At 49.7% G+C, this 17,777-nt stretch overlaps 1 protein-coding gene across 1 annotated transcript in view; it reads right to left on the bottom strand.

Annotated features, from left to right (window-relative positions):
- LOXHD1 (lipoxygenase homology PLAT domains 1) overlaps window positions 1-17,777 on the bottom strand; it is a 135,735-nt gene that overhangs the window by 49,180 nt on the left and 68,778 nt on the right. The window contains exons 13-18 of the mRNA XM_081802530.1: window positions 16,920-17,074; window positions 15,108-15,268; window positions 9,350-9,426; window positions 8,274-8,470; window positions 5,649-5,841; window positions 1,432-1,592 (exon numbers count right to left, since the gene is read on the bottom strand). Of these exons, the coding sequence (XP_081658656.1) occupies window positions 1,432-1,592; window positions 5,649-5,841; window positions 8,274-8,470; window positions 9,350-9,426; window positions 15,108-15,268; window positions 16,920-17,074 (944 nt within the window). The remainder of the gene's footprint in view (window positions 1-1,431; window positions 1,593-5,648; window positions 5,842-8,273; window positions 8,471-9,349; window positions 9,427-15,107; window positions 15,269-16,919; window positions 17,075-17,777) is intronic.

Genomic DNA, 17,777 nt, shown 5'->3' with positions numbered 1-17,777 from the left:
GGGGTGCCTGCTGGTTGGGCCACTCTTAGGGTTCCCCACTCTGATGGTCTGGGTGTCTGACACTTTTCAAAGTCTGGTGCCACCAATTTTCTCACGTGTCCTAGTGAAACTAAGGCCTGGGGCTGTCCCCATGCATTGCTCAATGCCCTATAATTGGAGTCCGGGCCTAGATGAGAACTCAGGTCTTCTGACTCTGTTCATGAAGCTACGATGTAGCCAAAACCACCTCTATGAGAAAATGATCAGCATCAGCCAAAATGGAGCCCAGGAGCCCCGAAAAAGAGGCATTTTTTTCTTCTCAGCTACTGAGAGGATGGGCTCTGGACCTGATAAGTCCCTTCTTCAGCACATGAAATCACTCCAGAATTTTCCAAGGCACAGCATCCTGCCATCAACCTCTGCAGGCAGGCCTGCTCACCTTCCCCTCTGCCTGCATCTGTCTCCCAGCCATGACTGCGTCCAACGCCACCGCCAGCCACACAGCCTGATGGCACTAGAAGATGCCCTGCTCTCTTACGTCTCCACCGCTGGTCACAATTTCCCAAGGACTTTCTCTGACATTGACTGTTTTGATCCTCGCAAGGACTGTGAAGCAGGCTAGGGAGGTAGTCTAAGGCTAGGTTTGAACTGATGAAGAATCTGAGGCTCAGAGAGGTGCAATGCTAGGGCCTCTACCTCCTCAGGGTGTAATGGGGGGTTGGACTCCGTGAGGCCGCCTCCAGCACTAAATGTTCCATACACCCTGGTCCAGCTCAGCCAGGCCCTTCTCTGCTGGGCCCTGGGGGAGGACTCTTTGCCGAGGGCTGTCTGTGGCCCACAAACACACAGAGAACACCCAGCATGAATATGCTTCCTGCGTACACATATCTGCACACATGCACGTGCACTAGTATCCCATATAGACACTCATGTTTCCCCCAAGGGGCATCACACCTGCATCCTCCTCTCCTACCAGCAATATGCTCACATCCTCATTTCTTCTGCTGCTCTACTCAAAGGGAAGTGCAGAGTCCTGGGGCACTCAGAACACAGCCAGGAGACTCCTCCCCAGATCCCGCACGGGAAGCATGGCCCTGCCCACAGGCGGGGAGAGCTGTACAACCAGAGGCTGGCAGTGGTGCAGTAATCAGGGGCCTCCTGCCATACTTTGCCAAATTAGAACCATCTACTCCAGCAGTACTCAGAATTGCAGCATGTTAGCCTCCCTGGAAGAGCTTCTAGAAGCCTAACCCAGGAAACACACCCCACCATAGAGGTTCTGACTTAACCGATCCAGATGTGGGCTGGGCAGTCCTTTTTTTTTCTCTTAAAGCTCCCCAGGTGATTCTAAGAAGAAGCCAGGGATGAGAACCACTGATCTAGTCCAATCCCTTCATTTGGGGGAACCCACTGGCGCTCTGTGGGCACCCCCACTGCCTTATCCCCACATACCTGGAATGTGTCCTTGGATGCACGATCGAAAACTTTCGAACGGCTGGATAGGAAGAGCACCTCTGTCTTGCCGTCCTCACCATAGATCTGCATGTAGACTCGGGCCGTGGTGCCTGCGCCGCCCATGTCCCCTGTCCAAATCTCAACCTCATAATGGACTACTGGGTGAGCACATGGGGGGAAAACAGGACATTCAGCAATATGAACAACAGCAGGGATGGTGACAAAACAGACATTCCTGACCCTGTACCATGTCTGGTGCTTCACAGGCATTATCTTCTCTAATCCTCTCATCGGCAACATGATGAGGACTATCGCTGCCATTTTGCAGGCTGACGAATTGAGGCTTAGAGGAACTGAGTAGGTGGTAGAAATGGCAAGCTCAACCAGTCAGACTCCAAAGCCCAGTCATCCACTGCACCAGATTCCTGGAGCCAAGAATGAGGAATAGTCAATATACCAGCTAGCATTCTCTACTGTATGCCTACCCCTGGGCAGACACCACAGAACAGAAAGAAGCAAAGTCTGTGTGTTTGTCTCTTGTCCTTATTTTCAATAAAGGACAAGGGATTGAAATTACAATTTTCTGTTTTAATATATATATATTCTTAAAGATTTTATTTATTTATTTGAGAGAGAGAGAGCATGCATGTGTACGCAGAGCAGGGAGGGACAGAGGAAGAGGGAGAGAGAAACCCAAGCAGACTCCGCTGAGTGTGGAGCCCAATGCGGGGCTCAATCTCATGACCCTGAGATCAGACCTGAGCTGAAATCAAGAGTTGGACACTCAACTGACTGTGCCACCCAAGTGCGCATATATATATATTTTAAGTAAGCTCTACACCCAACATGGGGCTTGAACTCATGGCCCCAAGATCAAGAGTCACATGCTCTACCGACTGAGCCAGTCAGGCACCCCTGAAATAATAATTTTCATTTAGATATATGCATCTTTCAGATGATATCAACAGATACATCTACACAGAAAGAGTTGTCTGTATTTTGAAGTAATGCTTTATCAAGCCGTTAGAGAGTGGAAATGTGTTACAGGTCTGCACCACTAGAGGGCATTTCCCAGTGAAGAGCAAAACGTCTACCAGAACTATGGGATCATAGTTTTTCAGTGACTGCTGTAAGACTTGCACTCTCAGCAATGCCATAACACAGTATTATGATTTTTTTCCCCAAGATAAGACTTATTTTCAAGACAAGATGGAGGACCTTCCATTACCATAGCAATGTGAGAGATTTGGGGCAGAAAGCAAGAGGACTGGCTGAGAGCCTAAAGAAGTTGAACTAGAGATACCAGGATCAGCTGGGAATGAGGGTGGGTGAGTGTATGGACAACGAGGGGATTCAATAAAAGCTGACATTCCGAATGGAGAGAACACGCAACCTCATTCCCTCTCTCAGATCCTAGAGCAATAAGCAGCCAGGATTACACAAAACTTGGACAGATAAAAATTAGCATTCAGAGAGCAAGAACCAACTATTAGAAATTAACATGGGGTAGCTGAAATAAAATATTCCATAGCAAGGATAAAGTCAAGGACAGTACATAAGAACAAAAGAGGAAATTTCCCAAGAACAAAGTGACAGATGATAGAAAGATAAGAAAATCAGAAGAATTCCAACATCTTACCAAGAGTTCAGTTCTAAAGAATACAGAGAATATAGAGTTGGAAATTGTCCAAGAAATAATAGCCAAAGAAGTCCCAGAATTAAAAAATGCTTCTAGAAGGAGCCCATGAGTTCCCAGAACAAGAGATGAAATTAAAATCACAAAAGCCAGTGAGGACATCATGGAATTTCAGAATGCCAGAAATGAAACTAGGATCCTTTTATAAACTTTTAGAGAGAAAAAAATCCCAAAGGGTTGGATAACAGAATGGCATCAGACTTCCCAGCTGCAACACTGAGAGCCAGAAGATGGTAAAATAATTCCTTATAAACTTTAAGCGAAAATGAGTTCTAAATCAGAATTCTGTAATGAGCCAAATTCCTGATCAATTGTGAGACATTTGCAGACATTTCTCTTCCATACACCTTTTCTCAGGAAGCTATTCAGTAGAAATGAAAAGAAGGATGAAACCAAAGAAGAGGAAGACATGAAGTCCAGGAAACAGGAGATCCAACCAGGAGAAAAAAGAAAGGAATTTCCAAAAAGATGGCCAAAAGGAAGTCTCAAAGGACAGTTTCATGGCAGCCTAAAACCTTTAGAGGTTCCTAAAGGAATGTCTTGGGACGGGGAGTGAGTAGAAGGAGGTAGAGAGGAAACAGAATTGCTGTTGAGTTTGGACTTAGGAAAAGAATTTTAGCTCTGTTGGAGGGATGGAGATAAAATGATGTTATGGGAGAACTATCTCTTTCCCTCCAAATTCATTGTTGAAGCCTAACCCCTAGTATTTCAGAATGTGACTTATTTGGAGATAGGGCCTTTAAAGAGAAGATTAAGTTAAATGGAGGCCATTAGGGTGAGGCCGTAATCCAATATGACTGCTGTCTTTATAAGAGGAAGAGATTAGGACACACACATGCAAATGCCCAAAAGAAAGACCATATGAACATGCAGCAAGAAGGCAGCTATCTGCAAGGCAAAGAGAAAGTCCTCAGAAGAAACATAACCTCCTGACACTCTGATCATGGACTTCTGTGGGAAAATAAATTTCTATTGTTTAAGCCACTAGTCGTGGTATTTTGTTATGGCAGCCCTAGCACACCAATACAGATAGGTAGGTATATAGAAATACAGATGGGTATATAGAAAACTATACAAATGAAAAATGAGGCTATTACTAACTTCAGAAAAACACAAAAAGTTGTACAATAACTGAAATGCAATCATCATACAATAGGAATCTCAGCAGTGAATAATATTTACATAGTTATAGTAATGTAAAAATTGAATACTGATTTAATTTTATTGAAGGCTGGAAGGAGGGGAAGTGTGTATGTACACACACACACACACACACACACAAATACACCTATGTTAAAAGAACTAAGCTCTTCTCTTCCATTGTAGGAAGTCAAGAGTTAATGTCTATGAATAAAATAATAAAGAAATTGGTAAACAAATTAATAAAAATATAGAGATAAATTTCAGAGGAAAAGTGGAAGTAATTTAAAAATTGTTACCTCTGAAGAAGGGGGATGGTAAGGCGAAGGGAACTACTGCTTTTTAAAAATCTGTATCTTGTTAACTAGTACCTGTATTATTGTGATAGAAATCAAGTTTTAATTTCTAAAAGGAGGAAAAGAATTGATTTTTCACACTGGCAGGTACCATTACAAAGCATGTATGTGTATGTGACACAGCCCTCAAGGAACCTACAGGATAGTTGGGGAGAGAAAATGCACACATGAAAAGACCTAAGGAGTTATGGGCAAGAAAGAGGTGAGTGCATATTGGGGTTCTTTCTCAGGGAAGCTTCTGGTGGAAGTGAGCCTTGGGCAATAGCGTTCAGGGTAGATGTAGAAATGCAGAGGTGAGGGAAGTGATATTCTCTGCATCAGTTTTTGGTGCCACTGTCTTCCTGACCCTCTAGATAACCTCTTGTTTCTCTGACCCCTACCATAACTACGGCTCTCACATCATGTACGAAGGGTGGCCAGATCACCTTGAACTTCACCTTCATTCAGAGATGTCGCCACCCTGTCCCCAAATGTCCTCCACCCCCATGCCAGGACTGTCACCCTATCCTGCTTCATTTTCTTCATCGCTTTTACTTGGCAATGTATTATATATTTATTGTTTGCCTCCCCTGGTGGAATGTAAATTCCACAAAGGCAAGGATTTGGTCTACTTTGTGCCTAGGGCAGTGCTGGCTCAGAGAAACAGTCAATATATATACTTATTAAATAAATGTATGAATAAACAGCTTTATCTCCTCAGCCAGTCTTCCCAGGGGAAGACACATACTGTGTCTCAAACTCTTGTACACAGGGCTGAGAATGTAAATTTCTTAATAGAGTCATTTACTGCCTTTATTCCAGAAAAAAATGTTTCATCCATTGAGTCCTCAGTTTCTCCATCTGTATAATGAGCCCTTTCGCCCCTCCAAGAACCATGATACCACAGGCAATCAGAAGCCCCATTATCTCCCCTCAGCCTCCCCCTTAGAAACAAGATCCAAGTCACCCCATAGTCCCTCCTCCTTCCCCACTGCCCCATCCCATAGGGGAAACAACGCTGATGGTCACTGCTGCTTCCATACATTTCTGGATCTCCACGACCTCACTGGGATAGAGCTCCACCTCCAGGCGCCCATCGGCCTGGTTCTTGTCCAGCCAGCGGTTGGCGGGGAAGGTGTACTGCTTGCCTTGGCGGGGCACGCGGATCTGGACGCTGCCGAGGAACCAGCTGGCATGCATGCCCGTGCTGTCATGTCCGATCACCAGCCGACTGATCTGGAAGGAAACCCAGGGTGCGAGTGAGCAAAGAGCTGGTGCGTAGAAACCTCTATGCCTCCATCCCTACTCACCCTGCGCCCCCCCCCAACACTGGTACAAATTGCTGTCCTCAACCCCGATCTTCAGTTCCGCAGAAGAGAGGGGCTCAGCAGGAGGAGGCTGGGTCTCAGTCTTGTCTACCATCAGCCAGCTGGGGGACTAGGGGACCACTTTTCCTGCCTGGAGCCTCCGTTCCCTCCTCTTAAGGGCAGCTCACCTCTCGGGGAAGTTGTGAGAAGCAAGCGGGGGCAGTGGGTGTGGCATGAACTTTGAAAGCTCCAGCATGTACTTGGGTAGTGGCCATACAAGAAAGCAAACGTTCAAAACATTAACCATTTGCTTCCGATTAGCCATGTTATTGATTTGGCTTTGTTTGGTTTTAAACAATACACTATTGCACGTATTTTCTGCATTACTTCTTTGACATACCTGTCTAGAGGTGACAGGATAGGTGGACAACCTCTCAGGACAGCCTCTCTGTGGTTCTATGCTCAACCCCTCCTCTCACTCTTGGCCCCGAGGAACATCCTTCTCTTTCCAGTAACACTCAACAGTCCACTTGCTTTGCTATTTTACATTTTAACATCTTTACATTTAACATAGATGATTGCGTAGATCATCGTGTTACCATCCTTATGAGTAGTTGGTTCTTCAATGTTCAAACTGCTTTAGTGCTTTTTTGAAATGCTGTTTGCAGGGCAATTTTAACATTAGGTGGAATTATCAAATAGCCTTTGAGATCCCCGCCAAGCCTCCCCCAGATTCTCTCTGTGATGGTTTGGAGAGGAAATGCTAGCCATGAGTCTGGGGTCAGAAGGCTAGTTCTAGAGAATTATCCCTCCAAGCCCTGTTTTTGCTCTTACGAGTACAAAGTGCCTCTTTGAGCTGATAACGAAAACAACCATCATAACTGAGTGCCTGTAGCCTGGGTCCCCTGGAAATGGAGGAAGGAAACCAGCTTTGTTTACAAAGCCCAATAGCCTTTCGGGTGGGTGCCAAGGGTCACAGGAGGGCGTCACTGTGGTGCTGGGACAGTGACGGGACCAGCTGGCAGGGACAAGTGTCTTCTACCTGACCCAACGGGAAGCTCCTTAAGGACAGAACTCCTTAAGTTCTTTCAATTCCAGAACACCTGCACCTCCCTGGAGCAATAGTTCAGTCAATAGCGGCTAGCGTTGACTGCGCACTTACTGTGGGCAGGGGGGTGTTAGAACATAGTTAATGCTACCAACAATTCCATTAGCATCCCCCGTTGTTATGAATGAGTGAGGCAAACAAAGGTGAAGTCACTGACAGGCTTGGCAGGTAAGTGGAAAAGTGGAGGGGCCTCAGGCAATCAGCTGCCAGACTGACCCTCCCAACCTCTTAGCCGCACTGCTTGCTGGGGGGTTTCAGAAATACAAGGAAGGGCCTCAAACACCATTCCCCTCCCCTTAGATGTCTCATCTATCTGCTGGCTGTTGCCAGAAATCCTCAGTAAAGGGATCAGCATTTCACTCTACGGTTATTAATTCAGCTGGAAATGTAAATATATTTTAATGAAGGAAAACCTTGATTTAAGCTCATTACCATCAAGGGATAAAAAGGACTGACATGAGATCTTTCCCCAAGAGCATGTTCATGGAGTACCTGAAATAGGGTGAGGCTCAGAGAGGGGGAAAGGGATTGTAGGAAAGTAAGGTTGCAGACGGGGAGCTTATCAGCATCCCGGTTCCCACTAGCCACACCTTGAGAAGGGCAGGTGGTAATAGGAACCCAGCTCAGAAATTTCTAGAAAAGTTTCCAATACTATGGTCCAGGGGGTTAGATCATGTTTTTCCAGATGAAGAGCTCAGACTGCTAGCAGCAGGGCCACCTGGGGCCTTGACAGAGGGAGACCGTCAGGTGCCATCTTCAAAAGCAGAATCTCTCCAGTGTTGCTTGGGGTGCATACTGAAACAAGTCTCCTGAGAAGACCTCAGATGCACACTCGAGTTTGGAAATGGGAAGTATTTTCAGCCCCTCTTTTCTTCCCTGCATGCCAGTGTCCCCTTCTTCAGTGTCTGGGACCCAGCTACATTGGTCTTGGCTATGTAGGTAAAGGAAATGTTGGGACTACAGATACCAAAAATAGACATGCCATCCCTAAAGGGACTGTGGAAACTCACCCCACTGTTGACATATCTTCTGCTGCTCTGGGTCATAGCTGGAAAACAACGTACCTCACCTATCCCCAAGTGGGCATTTTTTCCCTTCAAAATGGGTTCACCTGTGTGCATGTGAGTGCATGTATGTGTGTGATGTGTGTGCATGTGGGGGTGTGTGTGATGTGTAAGTGTGTGTTCATGTGAGTGGGTGTGTGCACCTACATACAGATATATGTGTTTTGTGGTCTTGGGAAGGAGACTTACAGTACCAATGTTCAGGGTCTCGAGGGTGAACTCATCCACCCGGGCACGTTCAAAATAGTCTTGCAGATTGTTGTTGGAGACCAGAAGAACTTGCTTGATGGTGTCAGATTTATCCCCGTAGAGCTTGATGTAGACCCTGGAGTCTGTGCTGGCCCCAGAGACATCACCTGTCTTCAAGCTGATGTGGTAGCGGAAGTCTAGGCAGTCCAAGGTGGGAGAGAGGGAGAGAGGGGTTAGCACGGGCGTGTGGCAAGGGCTGGAGCAGGAGGGTGGTCTGCAGCCAGGGTGGGACACTGGGCTGGGGGTCAGCAGCTGAGCCCTTGCTCTCTCTAAGTAGCCCTGTGATGGGGCAGGGCTCCCTTCATCTCTGTCGGGTCCTCTCATTGACAACACTGGGATGCTAATCCCTGCTTGGCCTGCCCACAAGGTGTGAGCACGCTGAGAACAGGAAAGCATTCAAAGAACACTGAGTGCAAGAGACGTGAAGGACCTAAGGCAACCACCTTGTCCAGTTTCTCATCTGATGGATGAGGAAACGGAGGCAAAGGCGCATCAAGCTTGGCAGACAGTGTTTAGAGCGTTTTATACGCAGTGTTGTTGCTAAGTATTCTGATCTCGGCTTTACAAGTGAGGGATCAGAGCCTTAGAAGGATACATGTTTGGCTCAAGATGTCAACAGTTTGGGAGGAGCCAGCCAGGAGTGAAATTCTAATGTGGACCTAAAGCCCCATCATGAAACAGGGCACCATGCCGATGGTGCTCCATTTTAACACCCAGAAAGATCTGCGCCATCTGTGCCTAAGGGAGGATAAAAACGTCTGTTTGGCTAGTGTTACTGCCTTTGTTGCTCGTATTGACATCCGATGCCACAGTGAGACTGTGTACACAGCCCAGATAGCGAAGAAGATTCCAGATCCTCCCTCAGAGCCTCTTCCTCTCCACTCTCCCCATTGCTGCCCCGGGGGGAGTGAAGTAAAGAGCTCATGCTTGTTCCAAGAGCTGGCTTCTGTGCAGCAAGGGGAGGGCACCTCTCTCACCAGGGACACACCCGCCACCCGGTCATCAGGACGACTCACTCTTCAGTGCTGCATTGCTGTCACTGGGCACCAACTCTCGGACCAACTGACCGTCATCCTTATCCTTGTCCAGCCACCTGGTAGGCAGACAAGGGGCTGTTAGCTCTTTGAGTGGCCAACGGCCACCCATCATGCTGCGCCTGCAGAGTCACCAGGGAGGTCAGAACTCTGCGTTCAGCAAAAGAAAAGACTCTACAGGAGCTGAGAACAAAGGGTCACCACCCAGACTGGGGAGGGAGGACTGCCCTGAGGAGGTGATATGGGCTGAGGTTGGAAGGATGACAAGGAGTTGGCTGGGAGAAGAGGGAGGTGTCTTCCTGAGGGAATAGCATATGCTGGGACGGAGCAGAGCCTCCAGGAGTTGAATGAAGGCCACTGGGGATGGAAGGCAGTGAGGGAAAGAGTAGCTAGCATGCAGGGATATGAGAAGGATCACAGGATATAGGACCCTTGGCAATCACAGTAAAGAGTTCATCTTGAAAGCCAAGAACACCGGAGTCACTGTTATCAGCAAAAATAACCACCTCTTTTTCGGAGAGCCTACTGTGTGCACGGCACTGTGCTGAGGGCTCTGGGGAGGGGGAGAAGGCAGAAAAGATACACTGTCATCAGTAATACACTGCTCAGCCCCTAGAGAACCTACGGTCTAGTTAAGAAGATGGGATAGACTAGGAGCGCCTGGGTGGCTCAGTCCATTAAGCAGCCAACTCTTGATTTCTGCTCAGGTCATGATCTCAGGGTTGGGAGATGGAACCTCACAATGAGCTCCACGCTCAGCATGGAGTCTGAGATTCTCTCTCCCTCCCCCTTTGCCCCTCCCCCCACTCATGCATGCACTCTCTCTCTTAATTAAAAGAAAAAGAAGATAGGATAGACTAGCCAAGGCACTGAAGGCCAGGACAAGGATGACTGTTGGCCCAAAGTAAGTGCAACCGGAATTTAGAGAAATGAGAACAGTTTGTGGGGAAGGGGCTTACTGAGTCCTCAAGGAGGAATGAGATTTGCCAACAAGGAGAAGCTGGGTCTGGACCCCACAGGGCTGGGTTTGATGGCCGTGACTCATCTATTCCTCAGAGTGGGCCATGGCCCCAGCTCTCTGCTGGCCATCCACCTGGGGGCAACACATCGGACTGGTTCACCCGAAAACACCATCCCCACTGAGCATGGGGATGCAGCCAGAGACATCAGACGGCCGTGCAAGCAGAGATGCCCAGGCCCCAGCACTCCCGAGGGTCTGTGATACAGGTCACGGCAGTAGAAGAGACACCCTCAACGTTCCCCAGCACTGTGGGGAAGCCAAGGTGCTCACCTCTGGACCAGTGTCTCCCCATTTGCCTCTGCGTTGGAGCTCGGCTTGGCAACCCAGCCCTATTATACTCCTGGCAGGGAGGTGCCTCCTGGCCACAGAACCCATCAAAGGAAACCAAGGCATCGCCTTCTCTCCAGCCCCTGACATGGAGCTCAGGCCTCCTTAAACCACAGTCCCTCTGCCAATATACCCCACCCGAGGGTAGGGTCCGCATCCCTTCTCTCTTGCCCTCCCTCCCCAAGCATGTGATCTTCTATTCCCATAGGACATTACTGCCTGCTGGCGGTTAGCTTGCACAAAATGTTAGTCGGCAGCTAAGTGATTACACTGGTCATGGGCTTTAGTGCTGTGAGTCTCAGCACCAAAATCATCTGGGATTCCAAGACATGAAGATGCAATTGCAGAATTCTTGGCACTGACAAAGAAGGGGAGAGGAGAGATAGTTGAGAGCAGGGACTACTGCCTCAAGTCCCTCCAACCAACCCATTAGGAGCCTCCCCCTCTGTCCCGTGGAGGTCACCTGGCATCCACAGACAGAGACTGCAGAGAAGGGTGTGGCATGGCCGGGCTGTCACTCACAGGGACGGAAAGGGTGGAAGCCAGCGGGCCCGTGGCCATCAGGAAACCCAGGTGCCCTCCCGCCACTCTCCATCACTCACCCATCCCCAGGCCTGCCCCAGCAGTAAAGGGACACCGTGGCTTGTCATTTTAGCTTCCAACTGACGGGTATTAATAGATATTTCCAGATATAGCCGTTTTCTTTCAGCTTCATACATTTGGGCCCAGGTTCAGCGTGAGATGCTGCTAAATGGGTGAGCCCCTCTGCTGGTGATTTTATTGCTCTTTCCCTGAGCTCACAAGAGATGTGCAAGTATGCACACACGTGTGCACACAACACGCAGCTGCCAAAGCTAAAACGCTTACACCACCTGACCCTGGCAGAGAATTTGATCAAGACGCCCGCGTGTCCTCCCCCCAGCAGTTAACACACAGCTCAGGTGAAAAAGCAGCAGCGTGGGAGAGCTGGCTCTACCTCCAGGTGCTTTCAAGGCCTCCCGGGTCCCGAGTCGGTAAATGCCATCCCCACACGCCTCAGCAAGGTACAGGAATTCATTTTCTTAAAAAGGCATGAATGCTTTAAGTGTCTGGGGGCAGGGAGGACTCCAGGGTGTTTGGGGGCCTTGGCTCGCCTTCTGCCCTGCATTCAGCATCACCTCTGTCATTGGCAGACTCGGCTCCTTTCAAAGTGCAACCCCGTATCACCCTCGCCATCACTGCAGGACACATGCTGGTCAGGAAGGCGCAGAAGACCAGAGAAGTTAAGAAATTTGCCCAAAGCCACACAGCAGGCAGGTGGCTAGACTCCTGGTCCCACACTCCCCCTGCACCATGCATGTAGCAATGCAGGTGGTGTGGACATACCGACTTTTTCCTCATCCCCTTTCCAGGTTCCCTGTCCTCCTACTGACCCATTTCAGGGCTCGGTCCTCACAATTCTTCATCCACACTCTCCCTGAAGGATCCTATCCATTTCCCTGACTTTAAATTCCATCGCTATGCTCTCATATCCTGGAGCTATTTCTCAAGGCCCAACTCTGCCTACTCGACTCACAAGCCCCTCAAACCTAATATGCCCAGCTAAACCTCCAGAGTCCAGCCCAGCCCCACCCTCAAGCCTTCCCCCACCAGGCTCCTGGCTTCAGCAAAGGCAGCACGACTTCTGCCCACCTACCAAAGGCAGAGACCTGGGTCTCCAATTGCCCTCTCTCTCATGGGCATATCCCATGAGCTCTACCTCCAGGACCTGTCTCTGGTGTAGCCCCTTCCCCCTACCTCCACTGCCACTACCTAGGGCAAGCTGCCATGTTACGGACTTAAATGTGTCCCCTACAAATGATGTATTAAAGTCTTAAGCCCCAGTACCTCAGAATGTGACCTTCTTTGGAAATAGTGTCCTTATAGAGGTAATCAAGTTAAAATGAGGTCCTTAGGGTTGGCCTTAATCCCAAATGACTGGTGTCCTCATAAAAAAGGGAAATGTGAACACGGAGACAGACATGTACAGAGGGAAGATGATGTGAAGACCCAGGGAGAAGATGACCATCTACACGCCAAGAATGCCTGTGACCACCAGAAGCCGAGAGGCACGGGGCAGATCTCATTCAGAGGGAAAACGGCCCTGCTGACGCCTTGTACTTGGACTTCTGACCTCCAGAACTATGAGACGGTAATTCTGTTGTTTAAGACACTCTGTCTGTAGTGTGTTCTTACAGCAGCCTAGCAAACTAATACGTGCCATCACGGGCCCTGCAAAGCCTCCCACCAGGCTCCGTTTCTCCTCTGGATCCCCCATAGCCTGCCCTCCACCCAGAAGCCAGAGGGAACTTCCTCAGATGGACGTTCCTTGCCCAAAGCCACATAGTGGCTGCTTGTCCCTGCCTGACACTAGCCTCTGTCCACCGCTGACCTCACCTGGTGACCTTCTCTTTTGTCCACCTGCTTTGGTCTCAATTAAGTTCTAGAACCCTCAAGCTCTTTCCCCAGCACTTTCCTTTTTATCCCTCAGGAAGTCAGCCCAACTGCCCTCTCTGCAGACAGAACTTACCCACCTCCTCCATCTCTAACCAGCCCACCTCAGTGTGGCCGCTCCCACTGGCTCTGCGCCATTGTGTGTTTCCTTCATCCTGTACCTCAGAGTTCATAAGTATGGCTTTCTTTGCTTATTTACTTGCTTATTGTTTAGTTCCCCTCTAGGCTATACACTTCATGAGGTCGGGGAGCAAGTGCATAGTAAGTGCTTAATAAATCTCTTTCGAGTGGATGGGGATAAAGCTGCTCCACCTGGCATCCCAGCTGAGCAGCCTCCTGGCCCAGTGCGGGGGAAATGAATCAGTGATGGACCTGGAGAGAGACCAGAACTCTCCCACCTCATCTCTCATCCTCACATGCCAGGCAGCCCCCAACCAGCCTCAGCATGAGCCTCCTCCTCAGTCCTGTGCCCCATGCCACTTCTCCAACCTGGATGGCCCACCTTCCCTTTTTACCACCGACACCCCCCTCTGATCATTCCTGGCCCAGATCTAGTTCTACCTGTTTCTAGAAGCCTTTCTCAGCCTTCTCAGCCTTTACTCTGAGCCTCTTTCTGTCCATTAGTGCCACTTACTTAGAGCTACCTGAGTCATTACTTACCTTTTTGATATAATCCCTTATAATACTAATAGTGGCTAGACTTTGAAGACTGTAGAGACCTTTGTCATGGACAAAAATGTTTCATAATTATTGTCCCAGTGGCCTTCCATGGCTGGGAAACTACTCCTCCTGGGCTTGTGGGGGTGGTAAGCAATTCGGCTGTAGCAAATACGTGTGAATGAACATGTGTGCACACGAGTGCATTTGTGTGCATGGTTAGAGAAAAAGGAACATACTCACTGTGGGGCTGTTGGGCAGCTTGCCCCCACCCACACCAAGGAAGACTGTCCTTAGCAGACCCACTCTCAGGAAGCCTGGGCCAGCCCTAATGAAGGGAGCTTGGACATGCAGCACCTTGTTGATGGGTGCAGGCTGAGTCCTTTGCAGAGCCCCAACCTAAGCAGACTGCGTGCACTTCCCAGACGTTGACACAGGTGAATGTGAATGGCCAGCTTGATGGTGCAAAAAAAAATTGATATTGCTCCTTGTTCTAAAAATCTCTGTCAGTAACTTCTAGAAGTCAATGGTACCCCAAACTGGTTATGAAAGAAACCCAAATGTTTAAGAAGAAAGAGAAACAAAACTTTACCTCACTAGCAAGCTGGGGAAAGGGAATGAAAACAAAGTAAGGTATCTTGAGAAGACATTCACAGGGACAGATGTGGTTGAAGGCCCATTCAAATTGGAAAAAAAAAAAAACAACACCACCTTTGACTCAAGTTGAATTCAGTGGGTACCTAACAATATGAGGGAACTCCGTTAAATTCTGAAATTGTCATACTGTATCTTTTTTTTTTAAGCTTTTATTTATTTATTTGAGAGAGAGAGAATGAGAGACAGAGAGCATGAGAGGGAAGAGGGTCAGAGGGAGAAGCAGACTCCCTGCTGAGCAGGGAGCCCGATGCGGAACTCGATCCCGGGACTCCAGGATCATGACCTGAGCTGAAGGCAGTCGCTTAACCAACTGAGCCACCCAGGCGCCTTGTCATACTGTATCTTTAAAAAGTAACGACATTCTGGTACTTAAATAGACACCCCAGCGGTGCCCTGGGACACCAGACACCAGTGGCTCATCACCTACAGGTGCGGTGGGGACGTGAGTCTAAGCACCAGCAGCAGGGGCCACCTCTTCCTGCCCTGGCTCCATCCTTAACCTACGACTGTGCTCCCTGGTCCGTGGTAGCAGGCAGGGCTGAGTCTCCCCAAAGCCAGGGCCCGGGACCAAAGCTGGAGAACACAGAGAGCAGCAGGACCACGCACCTGAGACATGGGAATTCCACGTTGTCGCTCTCGGGCTGTCCCTCTTCTCTCACCAGCACCCGCTCCAGGAACCAGCCGCTTCCCCCGCCTTTGCCGTCATGCCTGATCCTCACCCGCCTCACCTTCCGCATGGTGACCGACTCAATGGTGAACTCATCGGCCTTCAGAAAGGAAGACCACAAGGCCAGTTGGACGGTGGCTCCCTTGGGGACCCAAACACCAAGGGGAGACACAGGCCCAGAAATCAGAAAAGCCGGGGCTGATGGGTTGGGCTACTGATCTTTCACAGGTGGGTTGGGGGATACCTAGAAAGAACAGGTCTAACACCTCCTCCAACTACTCCCACTGCGAAGTCATTCCATGTCAAGTTCCCAACAAGGGAGGGCTTTATTTTCTGGTTAAACAATGGCCATTCCCTATGATCTCCTTCTAAAAGGCAGATCTCCCAGGTGGAGGAACATGATAAGCTGTTACCAGTCACTAATCATATATCATGAATTAATTCCTTGGCTAAACAACTCAGGCTCCTGCTACCGAAGGATACCAGCCCCCTTTCGAGGCATGGCTAGGACTGACTTGGGCGGGGGGGAACCAGTGGTCTCGCTAATTGCACAGTTTTGCCTGCCAATGGGGCAGCAGAAGTGCAGTAGGGGCTGGAGAGTTGCTAAGCCTACATGAGCACACCTGGGAGCCTCCAGGAACAGGAGCATAAAGGTGGGATTGATGGACAAAGGAGTCAGAAGAGGTAGAAGAGTAGGAAAGGGTGAGTGTGGGTGGGAGGGAGAGAGGAAACCTATAAATCTATGTGAAGTTGCCTCCTCCGTCCCTCCCCAAATGAACCTCGGTCCACCCACAGCACTCAGATTATTTTTACCACCATAGCCTCCTTGTGTCTGTGACCCCAAGAACTGGGCCAGCCTGGAGTGGCCTCAGAGAGAGACCTCCACTCGATTTCCAAGGCTTGCCTTGCCCTCACCGAGGATGGGGCAGCAGAGGTGGGGAGAGAGCCGAGGCTTGTGGTAGGTCAGTCTGCAAATCCGCTTCACCTGGTAAGCACCTTGGGCCTCATTTGATTGCAACAACAACTCTACTGAGCACCTGCTCTGTGATGTAGGCCAGGCGGTACAACTGCATCCTTAATCCTCACATCAGCTGGCCACAGGCGGGCATCTCTTCCCCATTTTAGATGTGGGGAAACTGAGGCTGGGAGGATGGAGCGCCTGGCCCCACACTGGGTTTGCCCCCAGATCTGCCTGACACTTTCCCCATTGCCCCACACGGCCTCCCCAGGAAACCCATTCGACAGGTGGGGAAACGAAGGGGAGCACCCAGCACATCTGTGATGAGGCTAGGGGCAGAACCCAGCTCTTCCAGTCCCACATTTAGTGTCTTTCTTGGTTTCTCCTTCAAAAAGGAAATGGACAAAATGCCCCCAGTGTCATGTCTAGTGGAGAAGGCCAAGTTCCCAGCTTTCTACTACCCTGGGTCCTCCAGTCCACAAGCAAGGTGCCCAGCATCCCTCCCTGCCTGGCTACCCCTGAAGGAAGAAAGGTGCCGCTCCTACCCCCAGATGTCTTCCTGTTCTGCCCCCTTCTCAAAGCTTACGGGTGGGGAGGGGACCATGACCCAGCAGGTCCCAGCTGGATCGTCCCAGGAGCCTAGAGGGTGTCATGCATGTTAGTTTGCCATTCCCCTGAGTGCGCCTCTCTGATGGCCGGGGCACCCATATCAGCTTCAGCAGAGCAGGGAGGACAGGGGAAGGGGACTGGGCCAGGGTGGGGGCGGGTAGGGACGGGACATGGCTGTACTCACACTGCCCTTCTCAAACAGGTCGGTGTTATTCCTGCAATTGTACAGCAGCCGCTCGCCTGTGTCCCCCACGTCGCCATAAAGGCAGAGGTAGACATTGGCATCGGTTCCTGCGCCTTCGAGTTCTCCGGTGCACACGGTCACCCGGTACCGGGCCACTGGCAGGGAGAGAAAGGGACACAGGCTCCTAGCACTGGCCCTGCCACTCCTGCCTCTAAGCGCCCCACCTCACCCCCAGGTCTCGCCTGGGCTGCCCTTGCGGCCTCCCTGGCTATGCAAACCCCATCCCACCCAGTCAAAGGTCAGCTCACCTGCAGGTCCGTCTTCCCAGACAAACCAGAGGTTCCCAGGCCTAGTCAAGCATCAGAATCCCCTGGGAAATTCTTGTAAGAATGCAGATTCCTGTGTCCCACCGAGACTTCTCTAATTTTAGTTTCCAGAGGTAGGATCCCTAAAACTGCTTTGTTTATATGCTCCCCCAGGAGACTCCAAGGGGGTTGGCAGTGTTTGGGGACCACAGGTCTGCCTCAAATATTTTGACCCTTGATTCCATCCAGCCCAGCAGACTCTTTTGCCTCAGGTTGTTCTCTAATTCATATGTCCTGTGTTCTCAAGTAAGATAGCTTTTCTTTGGTGAACCAGAACTGAGTCCCCCTTTGCTTCAGAATGGAAAGGCACAAAATGCCCCTCCCACTGTGGGAGGGGCAGCAGCTTCTTTCCCTATTGAAAATGTACCTTGGAGGAGGCAGACGTGCATCCCTGCACATCAGAGCCTCCCTTCTCACTTCAAATAAGCTAGAAAGTGAAATTCATTCATTCATTCATTCACTCACTCACTCATTCATTTGCCCTATATCTATT

This window comes from Leptonychotes weddellii, chromosome 13 (genome assembly GCF_054177405.1).
Source record: "Leptonychotes weddellii isolate Sample4059 chromosome 13, ASM5417740v2, whole genome shotgun sequence".
Taxonomy (NCBI): domain Eukaryota; kingdom Metazoa; phylum Chordata; class Mammalia; order Carnivora; family Phocidae; genus Leptonychotes; species Leptonychotes weddellii.
Note: the sequence above shows the minus strand (reverse complement) of the source record. Positions and strands in the feature narration are given on the sequence as shown.